At 39.2% G+C, this 20,107-nt stretch overlaps 1 protein-coding gene across 1 annotated transcript in view; it reads left to right on the top strand.

The window, feature by feature from the left end:
- The first annotated feature begins 1,322 nt into the window (after positions 1 to 1,322).
- The window catches only part of Cdh17 (cadherin 17), a 63,367-nt gene continuing 44,582 nt past the window's right edge, over positions 1,323 to 20,107 (top strand). Inside the window, exons 1-2 of the mRNA XM_008847832.3 lie at positions 1,323 to 1,370; positions 5,328 to 5,426. Coding sequence (XP_008846054.2) covers positions 1,323 to 1,370; positions 5,328 to 5,426 — 147 coding nt within the window. The remainder of the gene's footprint in view (positions 1,371 to 5,327; positions 5,427 to 20,107) is intronic.

The following is a 20,107-nucleotide window of genomic DNA, read 5'->3' as shown; positions in this document are numbered from 1 at the left end:
AAAATCAAAACAATAACTCTTTAGTGTCCCTCCTTCCACATTTATCATTAGGCAGCTGCTAGGATTTTCCATCTAAGAAAACCGAGGTACAGAGCATTGAAATTGTTTTTTCACGACTGAAGCAAAGCTGGGCTGCAGCCCCCACTGCCAGGCTCTGTGTCACCCTCTGCACTGCCCTGTGATGCTGTTCTTCAGGGCCTTTCCCCCAGGAGAACCAGAGTGAAGCTCTTTGTTTCTCTGTCTTCCAGGGCATTTGTGAGGTTAAAATGGGATAGCATTTTCATCTTCTTAAAGTTTAAATATCTTTAAAGTTCAATGATCTACATGTAAGACATTTAAATGTTTTAGAATGTTTAAATTTTAATAATCATTTTTCTATGCTATTGATATTAGTGAATTATAGTCAATGTGGAAAAATTTAAACAAATGAAAAGATGAATTAAATCAGGATAATCCATAATCCCTAAATATAATAATAAATTGCTTTGGGATTTTAGTGAAATGAATACATATTTTGATTCCTTGTTTGTTCTTTTAAAATTTATTTGTTTTGATTTTAACAGCATGGTATTTTAATAGGCAGCAATGATGCATTAAGGGCCAAGCAATTTTACTCACATCTTGGAATCAGTCATGACATGTGTCAGGGTGAAAGCTAAAATTTCTGTGAAATGTGAAGCCTCAAGAAGGGATGGGAAATAGTGTGAGCTAAGGATAGTTTGGGCCAGTTTGGATGCTTAGCTTGTCTCTTGGAATAATCAGTCCATTTTCCCCTTAGGCACATAGCACAGGCTATAATAATATTTAGAAGACCAAAGAGGCAGCTGATGAGGTCTTTGATTGAAGAGCTGTAGACATTCTTGGCTTGTCTGTACTTGAGGAATCTCGTGTTATTTGCAGCTTTGAACTAGCACCACAATTATTTTGACCCAGTTATCCTGGCATTTGCCACAGCATATCTTCCTCACCCATGTAAAAAAAGCAAATTATGAAACAAAACACAGAACAAGAGTGAAAGGAATACGTATTGCCTGTGATTTAAGCCTCTCAGATGAAGTCAGACTGTTATAGCGATGAAATCACAGAGGTTATTTGGGGATGCCAACAGGTGCATTGCTATGGATAGAAATTAAGAAGCTTCTAGGAGATTGGCTGTTCCACAGAGGACAGCTGGTCTTTGGGGATTCTATTTTATACTAAAATTGTGACTGGATAGGATCCAAAAGATCCAAACTTTTGGAAAAGATGTGTTTTTGACAGACTGGTAACTAATCCCCTTTTATCTCTGGCTTATTCACAGGAGCCCAGGTGAAGATAGCAAGATGGCCTTAGCCCTGCTTAGCTCCCTGTGTCTTCTCATGATTTGTTTGGTAAGAGCAGAGGGGTATGTGTGTCTACCTCTTTCATAGGATATGTGCCAACACTCTTCCACTCCATACCAGGGAAAGAATGGTTACCATCACTTAAAAAAAGATGGCCCATCAAAATTAAATTGTATAGAGCAGACACAATATGTTCTCATGTGATATTTCTAATGAAACAATTACAAGTCCCATGTCTGCCCATCAACTTGAGGGGGTCCTTTATCCTTAGCTCTTAGAAGCCAGCAAACTATGTGAAGGGCAAGGTTTCGCTTTATGTTTTCAGTTAGCTTTTTTATGGTACTAGGATCAAACCTAGAGCCTTGCATACAGTAGGCAAATGCTCTATCACTGAGCTACACCCCCTAGTCCCATGACCAAATCTGTCCTTCATTGATAGCTTAGGAACTGTAGAAAGAAACTGCAATGATACATGCAGTAGTTTATATCACTTAATCTTAACTTTAAAAAAATCATGAAAACTACCCACTAAAGCACATCAAGAAAATATTCTTTCTGTTTTCAACATTCCTATGCTCTGTATTTTTATTTTCACAAATCATTTGGAAGTAGGTTCCTGGTTAAGTGTCACTTGAGTTAATGCTATGGTCTGCCAAGTTTTGAGCATAGAACTTCAAAGGACCTGGACCCCAGTCACTGACCTTAGACAGATAGTGGGGTATCATCCCAGTTTTACCCACAAGGCTCCTGAGCTTCAGAAGCCCGCCCCAAATTTTGTTGTATTATGAAACAGGATTTCAGGGGTGTGCTTTGCTTGCTTTTTTCCTGAAAAAGAAGGTTTTAGATCATTATCGAATCTTGCTTGCTTTTTTTTCTCGTACCCAAGAATAATACACAAGATTTTAAGTTCTCAAAAGCTTCCTAGGACCTGTACAGTTAAAATTTTTAAATGTTTTGTTAATATATGCTTTGCATGATGAGGTTCATTATGACATTTTAATGCACATGTATAATATGCTTTGATCATGCACACCCCCGATAGTCTCCAAATTTTACAGTTTGAAATAGAACTAGAACATGGGAACCTCTCAGAGCCCCACTCTGGGGTGGGCTGGTGCCTGTGATTTAGTCCCTGTGAGCATTCTCTCAGCCTGGGGGCTGTATGAAGGCCACAGTAAACATCCCTCTTTGACCCTGTTCTCCCTGTCTTCTTGAATGTCCTTTTCAAATTATCAGAAAGGTAACCAAGTCAGATCCATCTTCAAATTTGTGGCTGCTGCTTATCTGTGATAGGAAAGAGAGTCACTATAAGCTTTAAAACCTCCATTTTCTTTGAAATGGATCTAGTAACTTATATTTGACTTGTAGGATATTGTTGCTATCAAATGAGCTTTTGATTAATGAGCTTTCAATTAATGATCTAAGCACTGAATAGATAATAGTTATTACTGCCATGATGATGTTTTAAATGTCCAGTGCCTATATCCATATGGACCCTGACCTCCATGAAGAAGAGATTGCATTTTAGAAATCTTTGCAGCCTCAGTACCTTAGCACAGAGCCGGAACACAGGGTAGAAATAGAGCACATGCTTGTGAAGTTATATTAAGGAACCACATTGAGACTGAAGAGAGTGAACATTTGTTTAGAGTGCGTTGCTAATGCTAGGCTCATTTGCCTCTTGTCTGAGAAGGCAGTCTGCCTTTCTCTAGATGAAAACTGTCCTTTTGTCCGTTTCCACCAAGCTATCCATCACAGCTCTGGTGGTGTGGCTTGGTGACTCACATTGTACACATTCATTTTGAAATCTTTATAGCCCCAATAGCCATATTAATGGGCGGGAAAGATTTGTTGCCCTGATACAAGGACACAACTTTGAACCCTGGAACTGAGACCTGGCTCTCCTTTCCTGTAGAAAGCTAGCTTGTCAGAATAGGGAACACACAGCCTTGCTTGAGGTTTGCTGACTAATGAGTTTCCGCTGTGTTGTGAGTAATTGCAAGGATTATCACTTACTGGTGGGTGCAGAGGCAAGAAAGGGAGCTTTACAGAAAACACAGCCCCTATCTTAGACTCACCATGGTGGCACTGGACACCTGTATCCAGTGTATGCTGTACTTTCGAGAGGAGGTAATTGAGGTGGAGAAGATGTGAAAAAAAAGGAAGGAAGAGCTCCCAAAGGAGACAAACTTAGGAAGGAGGGGACAGCTAGAAGTTTCTAAAATTATTGTGGAAGCTAAAAGTGATTTTAGTTTGGAATTGGACTTTGGAGCTACTTAAATAAATGGGGGCATATTTTTCATCTCCCTTTCCACCTTCTCCACTCATGCCATGATCAAGAAGTGTGTGTGTGACTCAGTCACATTGTAGCTGCAAGAGAGCCTGGGAGAGATTCCTTGATTTCCCTGTCTCTGTGGTGGGAGGCAGCAAAGGATAGGGGTCAGTCATGGCCAGGGTACAGCTCAGCTGAAGAACTGCCTCAACTCTGAGGGGAGAGAAGACCAAATTTCAAAGCCCTATGTGTTTCTGCCTGCTACTGTGTTTATCAGACCATCAGTATCAACTCAGTCAAGAGTCAGCAACTGAGATACAGTTTAGGACCCTTTCCCTGCCACTCACGTACTGATTGTTTGGGCTGTTCCCAGTAGGAAACAAATTATCTCCATGCCACTTAGTTCTTCCAGTTTGATTTTACTTGTCTCGCATGCTTCTGACTCTACCCTAATCCACTTTATTCCCACTACAAACTGGAGCCCCAAAGATTACCTAGGAGGAAGAAGGGGAAACCAGCATCCTGCACATGACATTAAATTCTGGTCCTGGGCATAAGGCTGGATATCTCTACACCAGCTCCACTCTGCCCCCCATTTCCCTTCAGGGGTGCCATTTTAGTGAGGGTCAGTGGTGATGGCAGCTGTTGCTGCTGAACGCCCCCAGTTCCCAGGTCTGGAATGGTGGGAGCCATGCCCTTACCTACATCTCTATTTCAGCTGGCTTTCCTTTCACAGGTGGGTAATAATGCCCAAGGGCTGAGAAGACTGGCTCTAGAGCTTCAGGTTCAAATTCTGCTTCTAGTTAATATGTGGACAAATTACTTTTGTTCATCTTAGACTGAAGAGAGCTAACTGTAACATTCTTCCCTAGGAGGGCTATTACCAGGATTAAATGTTCTTAGGACAGGGTCCTATGAATACTAAGTCATTGTGAATTCTTATCATCCCAGCCTGGGCTTGAGTGACTGTGGAGGCTGCTTGGACTTTTAAGGTCTTTGGACTTTAGAATCATTTTGCAGCTAGTGCTTGAAGTAAAAATACTTTATGCTTTTGTTATTTTAATTAATATAAAATGCTGGTCAAATGTTAAAGTAGTAAGGTTTTCTTAAAGTTGCAGTTTCAATTCGGGTTGAAGTGTGATTAGAATTTACCAAATAACTATGTGCTAAGTAAGCATTGTGCTAAACATATCTACACATTCTTTTTCCCCCTTGTAAGTTCTATAGCCTTTGAAGTGACTATAGACTGCAGAGTTCTGGGAATATGCCATGAATGTTATCGTAAAATATTAGATAATGGAGGGAGGTGTTTTAAAAGGCTGGTGCTAGTGTAAAATAAACCATGTAGGATTTAGAAGGCAGAGGGGCTGCTGGGAGACCCTGAGCTTTGGTTCAGTCGGGTAGGAGTGTCTCCTGTCCCTGCCCACCATTCTCATGTTTCACTCTGGGCTTCACTCTTGAAGCCTCATTTACAGCGTGGGGGTGGCAAGATTCTTCTCATAGGGTGATAGCTCATGGTAAGTGAGCAAAGCAGAGCTCATAGCAGATGACTTTGACAGGATGGGAGAGTCGCTGAACAAATCCTAGACCCCTTTCTGTTTTGATCACATTCATGTTTTCATCTGTGATGGAATTCTGTGCTTCATGTGTTGCTTTGGGAAGCCTTAAAGAAATCAGCAAGCGGCATAAATACATTCCCAGTAAATGCTCACTTTGGCTTTCTTTGTTAACAGGCAGGTGGATACGGACAAGAAGGGAAATTCAGTGGCCCCTTGAAGCCCATGACATTCTCCATTTTTGAAGGCCAAGAACCAAGTCAAATAATATTCCAGGTAAAGGCTCCCTGATCTCTGTCCTTCTCATGCTCTCGGTGGACCTTTGCTCCCTTCTCTACTGTGTGGCAGGGAGGCTGGCAGTTCTTACCGTTCAGAATGATTTCAGAAACTGAGTTGCACAGAGAAACTGAGGCTTAAATAAATTAATGGCACAGCTGAGACTGGAGCTCTGCGTTCTAAACAAACATGCAGTGCTCTCTCCATCTTTACATGTAGAGATGATGTAGCAAACCCTACCTTAGTTACATGTGCTTTGAGCTCTTTGTCACAGTGAGGGGAAGAGCTGCACAGAGGCCCCTCGCAGCACCTGGAGCTAGACGAGCACACAGAAAACTCTTTGCTCACGAGGCTGACCCTTCTACTAATTACTAATTACTCATTATTTATTTTTTGGTCTTTTCTTGAGACAGGGTCTCCTTGTAGCCCCAGCTAGCCTGGAACTCACTATGTAGACCAGGCTGGCCTTCAAGTCACAGAGATCCACCTACCCCTCTGTCTCCCTAGTACTGGGACTAAAGGCATGTGTCACCACCCTCGGCCTACTAATTCTTTTTTTTTTTTTTCTTGAGACAGGGTCGCCTTGTAGCCCCAGCTAGCCTGGAACTCACTATGTAGACCAGGCTGGCCTTCAAGTCACAGAGATCCACCTACCCCTCTGTCTCCCTAGTACTGGGACTAAAGGCATGTGTCACCACACTCGGCCTACTAATTCTTTTTTTTTTTTTTTTTACTTAGAAGAAGCATTTCATTACAACCTATAAAGTTTTAGGTTTACAGTGAATTGTTACAGTTATACAATATTTTACTCAGTATTAACATTATAAGACATAAAATTAAATGAGGTTTTAACCTATAAAAAATATCTCCATTTCATTATTAAAATACACAGTTTTATACAGAAAAATTCATTTTCTATGCAGTTGACATCAAGATGTTTGCACATGCGTTTCTAAGCTCTATATATCTAATTACTACTAGTGACAGTTGGTTGCTTTCTGAGCTCCTTGGCATCTGAGCATGGATATAAAGTCCATCAGGTAGATTTCAATGGTAATGTTTTTCACATCTACTAATTATTATCATTATTTTTTTATCATTTAAAATTTTTTTTAATAACTACATGATTAGAGGAAGAATTTCACTACAGATTTAACATATTCAGTAATATACTCCAGAGCAAGAGTACATCTCTTTCACAAGTGGGTGCAAGTTTCTAGGTTCACAGTTGAGTTAATACAGTTATACAGCTAATAATTCTTAAAACTCAAAGCAAACCAAATGGTTAAGGAATTCTTTCATTGATTGAGGCATTTCAGCTGATAACTACCTGCTTTTTTCTTAGGGACTTATAGATCACGAAGCAGAATGATAGAAATCTATGGCAGGTGTTTTTTCTTTTTCTTTTTAAAAATAAAGTATATCTGATATGCAATAAAAATTCAGCCCTAAAAAATGTACAATTCAGGGCTGGCTAGATGACTCAGCGGTTAAAGTGCTTGCTGTGCAAGCCTGATGACCTGAGTTGATCCCAGGAACACATGTAAATGTGGAAGGAGAGAACGAACTCCACAAAGTTGTTTCTCTCTCTCTCTCTCTGTCTCTGTCTCTGTCTCTGTCTCTGTCTCTGTCTCTCTCTCTCTCTCACTCACATACACACACACACACACACACATACACACACAGTGGACTGTACCTATTCCTGCATCACACACACACATAAACTAAAATAAAATTAAAAATAGATAAAATGTACAATTTAGTGGTTTTCAGTATGTCACAAAGATGTGCCAATATTACACTAATATCAGAACATTTTCACCAGTGCCAGAAGAAACTGTGCTCATTAGCAGTTCCTCTGTGGTCCTCCCTTCCCTCAGATCCTGAAAACCACAAATCAACTCTCAGTCTTTACAGATTCTCCTCTTCTGGACCTTTCATGTAAATGGAATCATACTTCATGTGACCCTTCATGCATGGCTTCTTTTATAAATACCATATGGTTTTCAACGTTTATTCAAGTTATTGCTTGTATCTGAACTTCATTCCTTTGAATGGCTAAATAATATTCCATTGCATGAATATACCACATTTTGAATATCCTTGTATCAACTGATGAACACTGGGGTTGTTTTCACTTAGAACCGAAAGGAATAAAGTTGATACAGACATTCATGTACATATTTTTTTGTAAGAATATGTTTTCTATTCTCTTGGGAAACATACCGAACTTCAGGCTCACAGTTTTATGTTTAATTTTTTGATGAACTACAAAACTTCCCACAGACAAGTGCATCATTCTATATTCTATTAGCACTGCCTTTCCACCTCTTTAGCACTTGCTACTATCTTTCTTTTTTTAATTATAGCTCTCCAAGTGTTTGTGAAGTAGGATTTCTTTGTAGTTTTGGTTTGCTTCCCCCAGTGATGCCTGAGTATGTTTTCATGGTTTCTTGACTCTGTCTTCTCTGGTGAAATGTCTGCTCAAATACTTTGTCTATTATTTAATAGAATGGTCTTTTTATCATTGTGAGAGTTTCTTATGTTTCTGCTTATGAATCCTCCCCCAGCTGTATGACTTACAAGTATTTTCTCACATTCCACAGTTTCTGATTTCACTTTTGTGGTAGTGTCCTTTATAACTTAAACACTTTTGATTTTGATAAAATATAATTTATTTTTCTTCTGTTCATGCTTTTAATATCATACCTCAGAAATCATTCCCTTATTCAGGGCAAGGAGGTTTATGTCTGTACATTTTTCTCAGTGTTCAATGGCTTTGGTTCTTACATTTAGGGTTTTGATGCATTTTGAGTTATCTTTTGTGCATGGTATGAGGTAGAGGTCCAACTTCTTCCATTAGCATTTGGATATCCAGCTGCTCCAGCACCATTTTTTTGCAAAAATTATTCTTTGTCAATAGAACTACTATATGAACCAGCACAACTGCTGGGCATACTCCCACGGCCACATCCTACAGAGAAAGTTGCACATCAACTTTTATTTGCTGTTCTATTCACAACAGCAAGGAAATGAAACCAGCCTAGATGTCCATCAACAGACGAGTGGATAATGAAAATGTGGCCCATGTATGTAATGGAATTTTATTCAGTCATAAAAATTAAAATTCTGAAAAATTCAGGAAAATGGATAGATCTGGAAATTATTATACAAACCAAGGCAACCAAGACTCAGAGAAACAAATACTGCATGTTGTCTCTCATATGTGGATCCTAGATTTCAACATTTATGTATCTATGTGGGTGTGAATGTGGACAGAAGTCATGAAATGAGAAAGGGGATATGGAGAGAAGAGGTTTGAGGAAAGTGGAGGGTAATAGAACACATGAGATATGAAAACAGAAACAAGGCTGCTTGGGGTGGAAGGGACTAAGGGAGGGCACAAAGGGGAAGTGAATCAATAAAAACAAAGTATGTTTGAAAATGTCATAATGAAACCTTATAACTTTGTTATTTAAAAATAAAAATATTACTCAAAAGCACTTCAATATCAGCATATTATATAAATTATACTAATAATTTTACCATGTGACATAGTTGACTTTGAGGTTGGGCATTGGGTAAAAAGTCCATCAAAATGTAGGCCCCAGCGAACTGTTCAGAAATGAAGTGTTAGGGACTAATATTTAAAATTCCATCAAATTGACAGGCCTGGTGGCACATGCTTTTAATCCTAGCACTTGGGAGGCAGAGGCAGGCTGATCTCTGTGAGATGAAGGTGGTCTACATAGTGAACCAGGCCAGCTGAGGCTATAGGGAGACCCTCTCTCAAGAACAGAAAACAACAAAAATTTCCATAAATTAAAAAAAAATTATTTTCATTTTATGTGTATGAGTATATTGCCTGCGTGTATGTGAGTGCAACTGAGTCATGCAGTGCCCATAGAGGTCAGAAGAGAGCGTAGGATCCCCTGGAACTGGAATTACAGACAGGCGTTAGCTGCCATGTGAGTACTAGGAGTTGAACTGGGGTCTTCTGCAAGAGCAGCCAGTGCTCTTAACCATTGAGCCTTCTCTCCAGCTCCTCTACTTTTTTATTAAAATATTTTTATTAACATTGCTTTCTTTAAGAAGTAACGTAATTACGTTGAAATTCTGAGACATAATTACATATTTTTAGTTTGAGGATTGTATCAGTTTAGTTATTACGATACTTTCTATTTTCTTTTTTAACTTCCCAGACTGTGTGTTTTATTTATAGAAGTTCAATTAGGGCACAGGTGAAGGCACACTGGGGCTGTAGAAGAGCAATAGAAGAAGAATGGAAAACCTCTTGGTGCCCAGAAATGGGAGAGGTTCAGCATCAAGGCCTGGACACCCAGGACTACTGCATTTTAATTGTTCAGTAGTTAGCTAGTATTTCTCAGCTCTTTATTTTAGAAAAATGGTAATTACACACTTAGATCTCTGAGTGCAATAAATTTTTAAATTTTAAGAAAAAATTTAAAAATATTTATTTCTCATCTTTTCAGGGGCTGTTCATCTATTCCCAGTTTTTCTCTGACAAACTCCCTTGACTATTGGTCTTTACGAAGCACTTCTTTTGATCGTTTCAGTATTAATCTCCTACAATAGTATAAAAGATAATGATGTAGTTTTTGTTCCTCCACAATAGTTGAAACGAAAGTAAATGAATCTTAAATACTAAAGTAGCTGAGCTCTCACAATTCTTACTGCAGTTTTAGTTACTTGGTTCATCTGTAGCAATAAGACTTTATTAATGAAAAGTATTGCCATTTCTTTCTTTATTTCAGTTTAGAAGTCTAATTTAAAAAGAAATATATCTTGCCAGGCATGGTGGCACATGCCTTTAATCCCAGCACTCAGGAGGCAGAGGCAGGCGTATCTCTGTGAGTTCGAGGCCAGCCTGGTCTACATAGTGAGTTCCAGGAAAGCTGGGGCTACTCCTGGCTCATCCTACTCAATATAAATAGAAGATTCATAATTAGACTAACTTTTGAATAAGTAAAAATATCTGTTAAAAGCTCATAGTTTAGTTAACTGATTTTATAAGTTTGTAATAAATAAATTTCAACACATTTTACAAAAGAAAAAAATGTAACTATTCTTTGTCCAGTGTGCTTTCTTAGCATTCTCAATAGAAATTGATTGACTGTGAAGTATAGGTTTGTTTTCAGTCTCCAGTGGTTCGATTGATTGATTTCTCTCAAACACTACATTATCTTGAACTATAGCTTCACAGTAAATTTGGAATCAGATATTAAATCTTTTAACTTTATTCTCCCTTTTCAAGATTGTTTTGACTATTTAGTGTTTCCATATAAGTTTTACGGCAAGTCTATCAATTCTACAAGCAGGTCTAATTCTGACAGGGGTTGTGTTGAATCTGCATGTCTGTGTTTGGAATACTGATGTCCTAATGTCACTGTTTTCAAATCTATAAACATCGACTGAATTCCATTTAGTTGCTCTTTAATTTTTCAACAGTGTTTTTAGAGATCATTTAATTTTTTTAAAAATATTTTTATTATTTTCATTTTATGTGTATGAGTGTATTGCCTGCATGTATGTGAGTGCACCCGTGTCATGCAATGCTGCGGAGGTCAGAAGAGGGCTTCGGATGCCCCTGGAACTGGAATTAAGGACGGTTCATAGCCGCCATGTGGGTGCTGAGAATTGAACCCAGGTACTCTGCAAGAGCAGTCAGTGCTCTTAACCGCTGAGCCATCTCTCCAGCCCCGAGATCATTTAATTTTTAACTTTTAAGTTTTGTTTTGAGAATTCCATACATGAATATTGTCTTTGCATGGTTTCCATCCTCCCCAGTCCCCTCCAACTTCCCCCATGTCTTTCTCCCATTCCCTCTCAATTGTCCTCTTCTTTAATTACTATTGTTACATATGTATGCATACACTTTATCTATCATCTATCTATCTATCTATCTATCTATCTATCTATCTATCTATCTATCTATCTATCATCTCTCTATCATCTATCATCTATCTATCTATCTATCTATCTATCTTCATCTATTATCTATCTATCTATCATCTATCTATCTATCATCTCTCTATCATCTATCTATATCTATCATCTATCTATCATCCATCCTATATATCTATGTATCTATCTATGTATCTATGTTTCTATCTATGTATCTATGTATCTATCATCTATCTATATCTATCATCTATCTATCTATCTATCTATCTATCTATCTATCTATCTATCATCTATCATCTATCTATCATCATCTAGCTATCTATGAAATGCACCAAGTCCACCTAGTGGTGTTCACATGAACAGTATTTTTAGCTTTCACTTTATAATCCTTACATTTGTTTGAATTTATTCTGATTTGTTCTTTTTTATATTTTAAACATTTAAGTTATAACATTTTTGGCTCACTCTGCTAAAATATAAAAATACAATAGATTTTATGGTGTATTGATCTTTTATCTTGAAAAACTACAGGATTTGTTTAATAGCTATCATCAGTTTTAAGGTTCCTTAGGATCCATATATAAGATCATGTCCCAATAAGATTGTTTGCTCTATGAATAGAAATGGTTTTGCATTTATTCGTTCCAATCTGGGTGCCTTTTGTTTCTTTTTCCTGCTAAGTTGTCTTTCAAGAATGTCTAGGACAATGTCAAAAGCAGCAACATTGGGCCTCCTTGTCCTATTCTTGCTGTTACAGATAAAGTCTTCACCATTCAGTATGTTAGCTGTGCAGTTTCCTTGGGAGTCTTTTGTCAGCCTGGGAAGCCACTTTCTATTCTGAGTGTCTTTCTTGTGCTGGCTGTTCATATCACGAAAGGATACTGGAATTTTGCCAAATGATTTTCTACTTCTGTTGAGAGATGTATATGGGTTTTGTCTTTTAGTCTACAGTAGAAAATACTATTTAAATGATTTTAATATATTGAACAAGTCTTACATCATCATCATTTATATTACTAGATTTAGCTTGCTAGAATGTCCTTGAAAAATTTAGTGCTTATATTTAGAAGAGATATTGGTCTGAAGCTTTTATAAGTGGTCTTTTCCTTTTTCTTTTTTAAAAAATATTTTATTATTATTTTTATTTTTTTATGTGTATGAGTGTATTATTTGCATGTAGATAGGTGTGCCTGTGTTGTGCAGTGCCCATGGAGGTTACAAGAGGGCATCGAATCCCCTGGAACTGGAGTAATGGACGGTTTCTAGCAGCCATGTGGGTGCTGGGAATTGAACATTGGTCCTCTGGGAGAATAGTCAGTGCTTTTAACCACTGAGCCATATCTCTGGCCCCATAGGTTGTCATTTTCAAGTTTGGGTATCAGGATTATACTGGATTAATGAGTTGGGAAGTAAATTTTTACTCTTCTAATTTTTGAGAAGAATTTGTGACGCTCTGGTGTTAATTCTTCGGTGTATGGTAGGTACAAAGTAGCAAAACAGTCTTCTGGTCTTGGAATATCTTTTTTTGTGGAAATTATTTCATTGTGAATTCAACCTCTTTTCTTGCTGTAGTCCTACCATTTTAAAGCATTTATTCCTGAGGCAGTTTTGGTAGTTTTTATGTGTGTAGAAACTTGCCCATTTCCCTTGGGCCGTTTACCACATGGCAAGACAATCAGTCACAACATCATCTTAAATGCTTTTTATTTCCATAAGGTTGGATTGATGCCTCCTCTTACATTTCTGATTTTAGTTGTCTGGATCATGTTTACATATTTCTGGTCAATACAGTTAAAAATGTCAACTTTATTGAATTTTGATTCTTTTCAAGGAACTAACTTTTGATTTTGTTGATTTCCCCCCTTTTCATTTTATTAATTTCCACTCTAATCTTCATTATTTTCTGCTTGCTGTGGTGCTAGTTTATCATTTTTGTTTTCTTAAAGTGGAAAATTAGGTTATCCATTTGGGATCTTCTTTTTAGATAAATTTATTTAAGGTGTAAATTCTTTTTTAAAAAATATTTTATTTATTTTATGTGTATGAGTGTATTGCCTGAATGTGTGTAAGTATACCTGTGTCATGCAATGCCCATGGAGGTCAGAGAAGGTATCCAATCCCCTGGAAGTGGAATTATGGACAGTTTTTAGCCATCATGTGGGTGCTGGGAGCCCAAGTCCTCTGAAAGAGCAGTCAGTGCTCTTAACCACTGTGCCATCTCTACAACTCCTTACAGGAGTAAATTGTAAGTGTTGCTTTATCTGCACCCCATAAGGCTTGAAATACTTTTTTTTTTTTTTTTTTTTTGGTATTTTCTGATTTATCTCTAACTTCCATTTGGATTTATTCTTTAGCCTGTCGGTTATCAGAGTATGTTGTTTCAGGTATTTGAAAATACCCTAACTCTGTTCCATCATTGATTTCTAATTTCATTTAATCACGTAAGAGAGCAAACTTCAGTCATTTCAAATATATTAAGACTTTATCACCTAGCATGAAATTTATCCTGGATCATATCCTGTAGAGTTTGCTCTTGTTGGATGGAGTACTCTGTAGGTGTCTGTAAGCCTCAAGTTGATTTATAGTGTTCATTTCTGTTCCCTACTGATTCTCCATTTGTTCTATACATTACTGAAAGTGAAGTCTTGGAATTGTCAATCAATGATGACAGTTTTATTATTCTTAATATTTCCTCAACTCTCTGTCTTTCATGCACTTAGGAGTTTTTTCACTAGACACATACATATTTATAGTAGTTATAGTTCTTGGTATAGTGACCTTGCATCTTGCCTTTCCTTCTGAAGAGGATCTCATTAACAGCTCAGACTGTCCTGGACTTACTATGTAGACTAGGCTGGCTTCAAATTCATGGCAGGCATTTTGCCTTTGCTTTGTAAGTGCTGAGATTACAGACATGAGCCAACCATACCTGGCCCTCATTTTTTGTTTCTAACAAGTTTGTCTTAAAGTCTGTTTTGTCTGATTGTGTAGCTTAACTTCACCCTTGTTTTGAAGAATTGCTTCATTGGGTTTCTTACCCTTCCTCTGCAAGGGGCTTCCTCTAGCTCCTGGGTATGTCATTTTGCTGCCTTCTGGCCTCACTGAGAAATCCCACCTCAATTTTACTGAGCCGTTCTTGTATGTAAGGAGTCCATACACTTGTAAGAGTCCTTGTTGCTTTTAAGATTCTGTGTCTCTTAAGTATTTGATTATGACATATCCAGGATTACATTACTTTGGTTTTATCCTATTGGAGTTCATTGGGCTTGGGTGTGTTGATGAGTGTTTTCTACTAAATTAGAAAGTGTTTGGTATCTGTCTTCAAATAACCCTTTTTCTCTTCTTACCCTTCCTTTTTCCTAGGACTTTCCTACAGACCTTCCCTGCTAGTTCAAAATTTCTTTGAATATCCCTCAAATAATATTTTTTTTCATTTTAGATAACATACTTGCCAACTTTAGAATTTCTATTTTTAATAAAATTTCAGTGTCTTTATTCTCAATTTAGTAAGACATTGTTTCCATACTTTCTATAACCCTCTAGAGATAGTTTCCTTTAGTTTGGAACCTATTTAAAAGAGATCATTTAAGATCTTTCAAAGTTCAACATCTGGGCTTCCTCAGGGACTGTTTATATTTACAGTATACAATATTTGCTTTCTTATTTAGTTCTATGTCTTAGTAATTTGATGAAGATTAGAAATTTCAAATATGGCAACCATAGACACACCCCTTCCCTTCCCTTCCCTTCCCTTCCCTTCCCTCCCCTCCCCTCCCCTCTCCTCCCCTCTCTTCCCCCCCTTTCCCTTACTTTCCTTCCCTTCTCCTCCCCTCCTCTCCCCTCCCTTCCCTTCCTTTTCCTTACCCAGAACATATTGCTGCTACTACTTGCTTAGTGGCTTTTACAGGCTGTCTGTAAAGTCAGTATTCTTTGTCACATTTGGTCACTGAAGTTCCTGCTCAGCTTGGTGCACAGTTAATGACTAGACAGAGATTATCTTAGGTGCCTTGAGTCAGTAAATCTCAACCTTCACCAAGAGGCACTTTAAGCACTTTGGGGCACACCTTCAATAGTGCGGTTGGCCGTTTGCAACTGCCTTACCCTGAATTTCCTGTTTGTATAGGGCTTCAAAGTCATCTAGAGGTGAGGGTCTAGGGCTTTCTCAGGCCTTTTCTGGGAATCATCAGTCCTACCAATGAATGAGGCCTCCTAGTAATATATGAGAAGTTTTCAAAGTCCACTATGGATAGTTTATTCTCTAGATTTTCCTTAAAAATGTTTTGGTCAGTTTTTTATTTGCTTCAACTAGCATCTCTGCCTCAGGTTTAGTGTTAGCCATTGTTCATTATTTTTATTGTTTATTTGATTATGTTTTAAATATTTCAGTGTATTCTTTGAAAACTTTGTATATACAACATATCTTGTACACAATGTATCTTAATCATATTTACCCTTCACTTCTTGCCCCCAGTTCTCCCTGGGACTCTCCCAACACATCTCCTCTTTTAATTTAATTTAAAAAATATTTTATTTATTATTTTTATTTTATGTGTATGAGTGTATTGCCTGCATTTGTGTGAGTGCACCCAGGTCGTGCAATGCCGCAGAGATCAGAAGAGGGCTCTGGATTCCCCTGGAACTGGAGTTAAGGATGGTTTGTAGCCGCCACGTGGGTGCTGGGAATCGAACCTGAGTTCTCTACAAGAGCAGTCAGTGCTCTTAACCACTGAGCCATCTCTCCAGCCCCTCCTCTTTTAATTTTAATTATGTTTTTTACCCGATGAGTCCAATTAGTGTTGCCCATATGTGTATGAGTATGGGGGTCATCCTCTGGGGCATGGGCAGCCTTCTCCAAAGAAAAGTGGCTCTCCCTTCTTCAGTAGCCATCAACTGCCAACAGTTCAACAGGTAGGGATGAGGCCTTGGTAGCCTCTTCCTGGTCCATGCTGGAATTTAGCTGGCTTGATATTGTGCAGGTCTTCTGTAGGTTACCACAGCTGTGAGTTCATGTCGTGTTCAGAAGAAAGTGTTTCACAGCTTCCCTCCTTGTCCTCCAGCTCTTACATTCCACTCCTTCTGCAATGTGCTCTGAGCCTTTGGGGAGGGATATTTATTTATGTATTCAGTTATTTATTTATGACAGAGACTTTCTATGTAGTGCTTGGTTGGCCTGGTACAAACTGTATATTGCAGGCTGGCCCCACACTTGCAATAGTTCCCCTGCCTTAGCCTCCCGAGTACTAAGATTATAGATGTGAGCTACCATGCCCACTAACTGCTGCTGATCTTTTCAGAATTAGTAGTGAGTGAATTCTGACATGGGTCAAATGAAGACAATCCCTGTGAATAAGTATCCCAGGGAAATACCAGACAGGTCAGATAATGATGGTTCTTGGTACTGGCTTTGGGAAGCTAAAAACTTGCTCTACCACTGAGCTATATCCCATACTTCTCTGGTAATGGCTTTGGGAAGCTCCAATTCCTCTTTGACCCTTGGGCATAATGCCGTTGTAAGCCTTTTGGCTTCCAACACTACTTCTGATTTGGGGAAGGATAATGGGATTAGGCACGAACAGCAGGTCTTAGTCCACCTTTGCTACTGATGTCAGAGACATATCTTAAAACACAAATAGGAACATTTTGATTTATTAATAAACAACATACTATCAACAAGCAAGAATGTGCATGAACCTCTTTACCCATGGCACACTGTTCACTTCATTTGTTCATAAATTGTTCTAACATATTTTCTAAATTTTCATTTCTTTTAAAAAATTTTTATTGAGCTCTTGTACATTTCATACAACAGTTCTTAATCAAACTTAGACCCCCTCCCCCATCCCTCCCTTCCCCCACCAGACCTCATGTATTCTGCCAACATGTTAAGTCATACCAGTCAAGCATTTGTTCCCAGATGCAAATTCACTCACTGGAGTCTAGTCAGCCTATCTAGAGATCATAAGTAAGTAAGGCCTACTCTCCTTCACCCAGTAGTAATCAGTCTCCAGTAGCTCCCAGACCATCACCCATCTCCCTGGCTCCACTCTGGGTCCCAGTCTGACTGAGCTGGCATGGGTCCCATCCTCAAATGCCACTGTTACCACCAGTTCACATGTGCAAGCTTCCAGTGGTTGGAAAGCCTTTGCTTCTCTATGTTCATAAACAAGCCCTGGCTCATACAATCTTTCTGCCCCCTCTTCCACAATGGTCCCTGAGTCATAGGTAGAAGAGGTTTAATATAGGAATTGATCCAGGGACACACACTCTACAGTCTCTTCTTTAAAACTTGGCCAGTTTGCCCTTCTATGTGCATCACACTCTGTTGTATAAGGAAGCTTCACTGGTGAGAGTTGAGGGTTGTATTAGTTTTCTCTCTACCCCTTGTTCTGCCATGTTCCATGAGCCTTAGGTGTAGAGATTCCACTGTTGATATGTCACCTAGGACTAGGCATCTCTCAGACATATATTTTCTATGTCTGACCAGTTGTGGGATTCTGCAATAGCCTCCATCTCTTTCAAAAAGAAGCTTCTTTGATGAGAGGTGTATGGTATACTTGTCTGTAAATATAAGGACCCATATTTAGCATATGGTACGAAATTTCATTTGTCTAGAGATATGACAGAGATAGAGTTTTCGCTAGGATCTATAACCTCTCTAGCCATGTGTATTTGGCTGTGTTTACAGTGCCACCCAGGAATTCACTCCCATTGAGAGGGTTTTATGTCCAATTAGATAGCTGTTGATTACCTCCCAGATAACCATGCCACGATTGCACCAATAGAGGTAGTTTGTTGTGCTGGTCATTATGGTTATTAGGCTTTAGGACTGGGTTGGACCACTGATTAATTTTCTCCCTTAGCAACTTGCATAGTATCATTTAGAACTATGAGAACTACAGGCAGAAGGCTTCCATGTCATTTCCTGCTCCATCGTTCCAAGTCCTATGTTCAAAGCATGTCCTGTCTTTAGCAGTAGGGTCTTATCTTCCAGTTCTGGTAATAGCCTGTTCTATTTTGGGAGTCTCTTGAACCACTCTTGACCAACCACTCGAAGGGAGGTCTCTTCTGTCTGGGACTGTGTTCCTTGCCATACAGATCCTAGGCTTGCTGACATGAACACTTGTGGTTCTATGACAATCAGGTCCTAGCATTACCCTTATATTCTTTTGTTACTGTTAGAGTAGCAAACAGCCCCATAAATTTAACTAGTCCAGATTATAAAATGTCTAGTCTATCTATTGGAGGATGCACTTTTCCAATCTCACTGGTCAATTATCTGGTGATAGAACCACTCCTAAGAAAGCAGGTTCACCTTAAGTTATGCTAAATAGATGGGTGGAATACCTGGTATGTTAATGAGGTAGCAAATTTTTCCTGTTGGGAACTAGTGCAGATCTCCGCAGAACTTCCGGACCAGCCACAGTCATGTAGGCAGGTCTCTGTAAGTCTGTCTGCTTTCCTACAGGAAAGTGTAATTTCTTCAGGAAAGTGTAATTTCTCCCTTTCTTCTTCATGCCTTTCTTACTAAACTTGCTTTTTTAAAGGCTTTAGGATGCTGCTAGCATCTTGTACTTCTTTACCTTTTCTCTAAAGCTTCCTTCTCCCAGCCATGTGGCTGCGAGTCAGCCACCTGTCTGACCTCCATTTGGGCTCTAAGCCTGCATGGCTCCCATAGCTTTCTTTCCTTCTTCCCACCATTCACCTCCTCAAGGCAGCTGCCAAGATTACCAGCTTGCCTGCTCTGAGGATTTTTCTTTAAGATTCTAATAAAATTGTAAAAGCTTCTCTTCGGGTCCATTCTTAAATTCTTTTATGAATGAGACTAAGAACCCTCTAGGGGAGACTCCATCTCCCTGTTTCATTACTTTACATCATGTCCTTTGATGCTTTATCAAGTTCATAACTTTAAGAATTTCACTGATTTTTGAAAGCCGAGTTTTCAACCTTGTTAGTCTGATGAATAATGCTTCTTACACTATAATTGTGTAGCATATATTTAGAAATTTCCTCAGGACAAATTTTGCACAGTAATGTTTACTATTAAGACTATACCTTATGCTCTCTTTTTTCCCTGGGCCTGCATGACCCACAGGCTTCTCTTTGACCCACAGGCCTCTCCAGGGTAAGTCGATCGCGCCCTCCAAGCCTTGACTCCCCCAGCCTTATTCACCCTCCCATCTCCCAGGGCCATCTCTCCTCCTAACCTGGGACCTGTCCCATTCATTCCTTGTCTTGGCACTCCAGAAACTGGGGGAACCACCACTGCTTCCTGATCTTTTGCATCCAGACCAACCCAGTTCTTCTGGGGTCCCCAGGGACCCTTGGGGCCAGGTCCCACCCTCACCTCCCTCTACTTCCCTGGGCCACACAACCTGCCACACTCTTGCCTGGATGCCAGGGCTGACCTTTCCTCTTCCTGATCCTTTGCATCCAGACCAATCCAATTCCTCAGTGAAGTTCCCAGGAGTCCTTGGGGCCTCTTCCCGCCCCCATCTCCCTTTGCATCTCTGGGTGGCACAGGCACCAGCTGCCCTAGACCAGCATCCTTCCTGGGCCCAGCTTCCAGGCCAGTCCAACCCCCAAATTCCTGAGGCCAAAATATTTCCTTGAGGGATTCAGACCTTAGGAGAAAGCCCGAGACATCTGGTCTTCATCTGACTTGGGCCTCTGTGGGAACTCCTGAAGACAAAAGCAATCTGACCACTCCAATATAAAATCAAAAGAGAGAACTGGCAGCTCAGAGGAACCAGCTTTTC

The sequence above is a fragment of the Nannospalax galili genome, unplaced genomic scaffold (genome assembly GCF_000622305.1).
Source record: "Nannospalax galili isolate Female #2095 unplaced genomic scaffold, S.galili_v1.0 scaffold183, whole genome shotgun sequence".
NCBI classification, from domain to species: domain Eukaryota; kingdom Metazoa; phylum Chordata; class Mammalia; order Rodentia; family Spalacidae; genus Nannospalax; species Nannospalax galili.
Note: the sequence above shows the minus strand (reverse complement) of the source record. Positions and strands in the feature narration are given on the sequence as shown.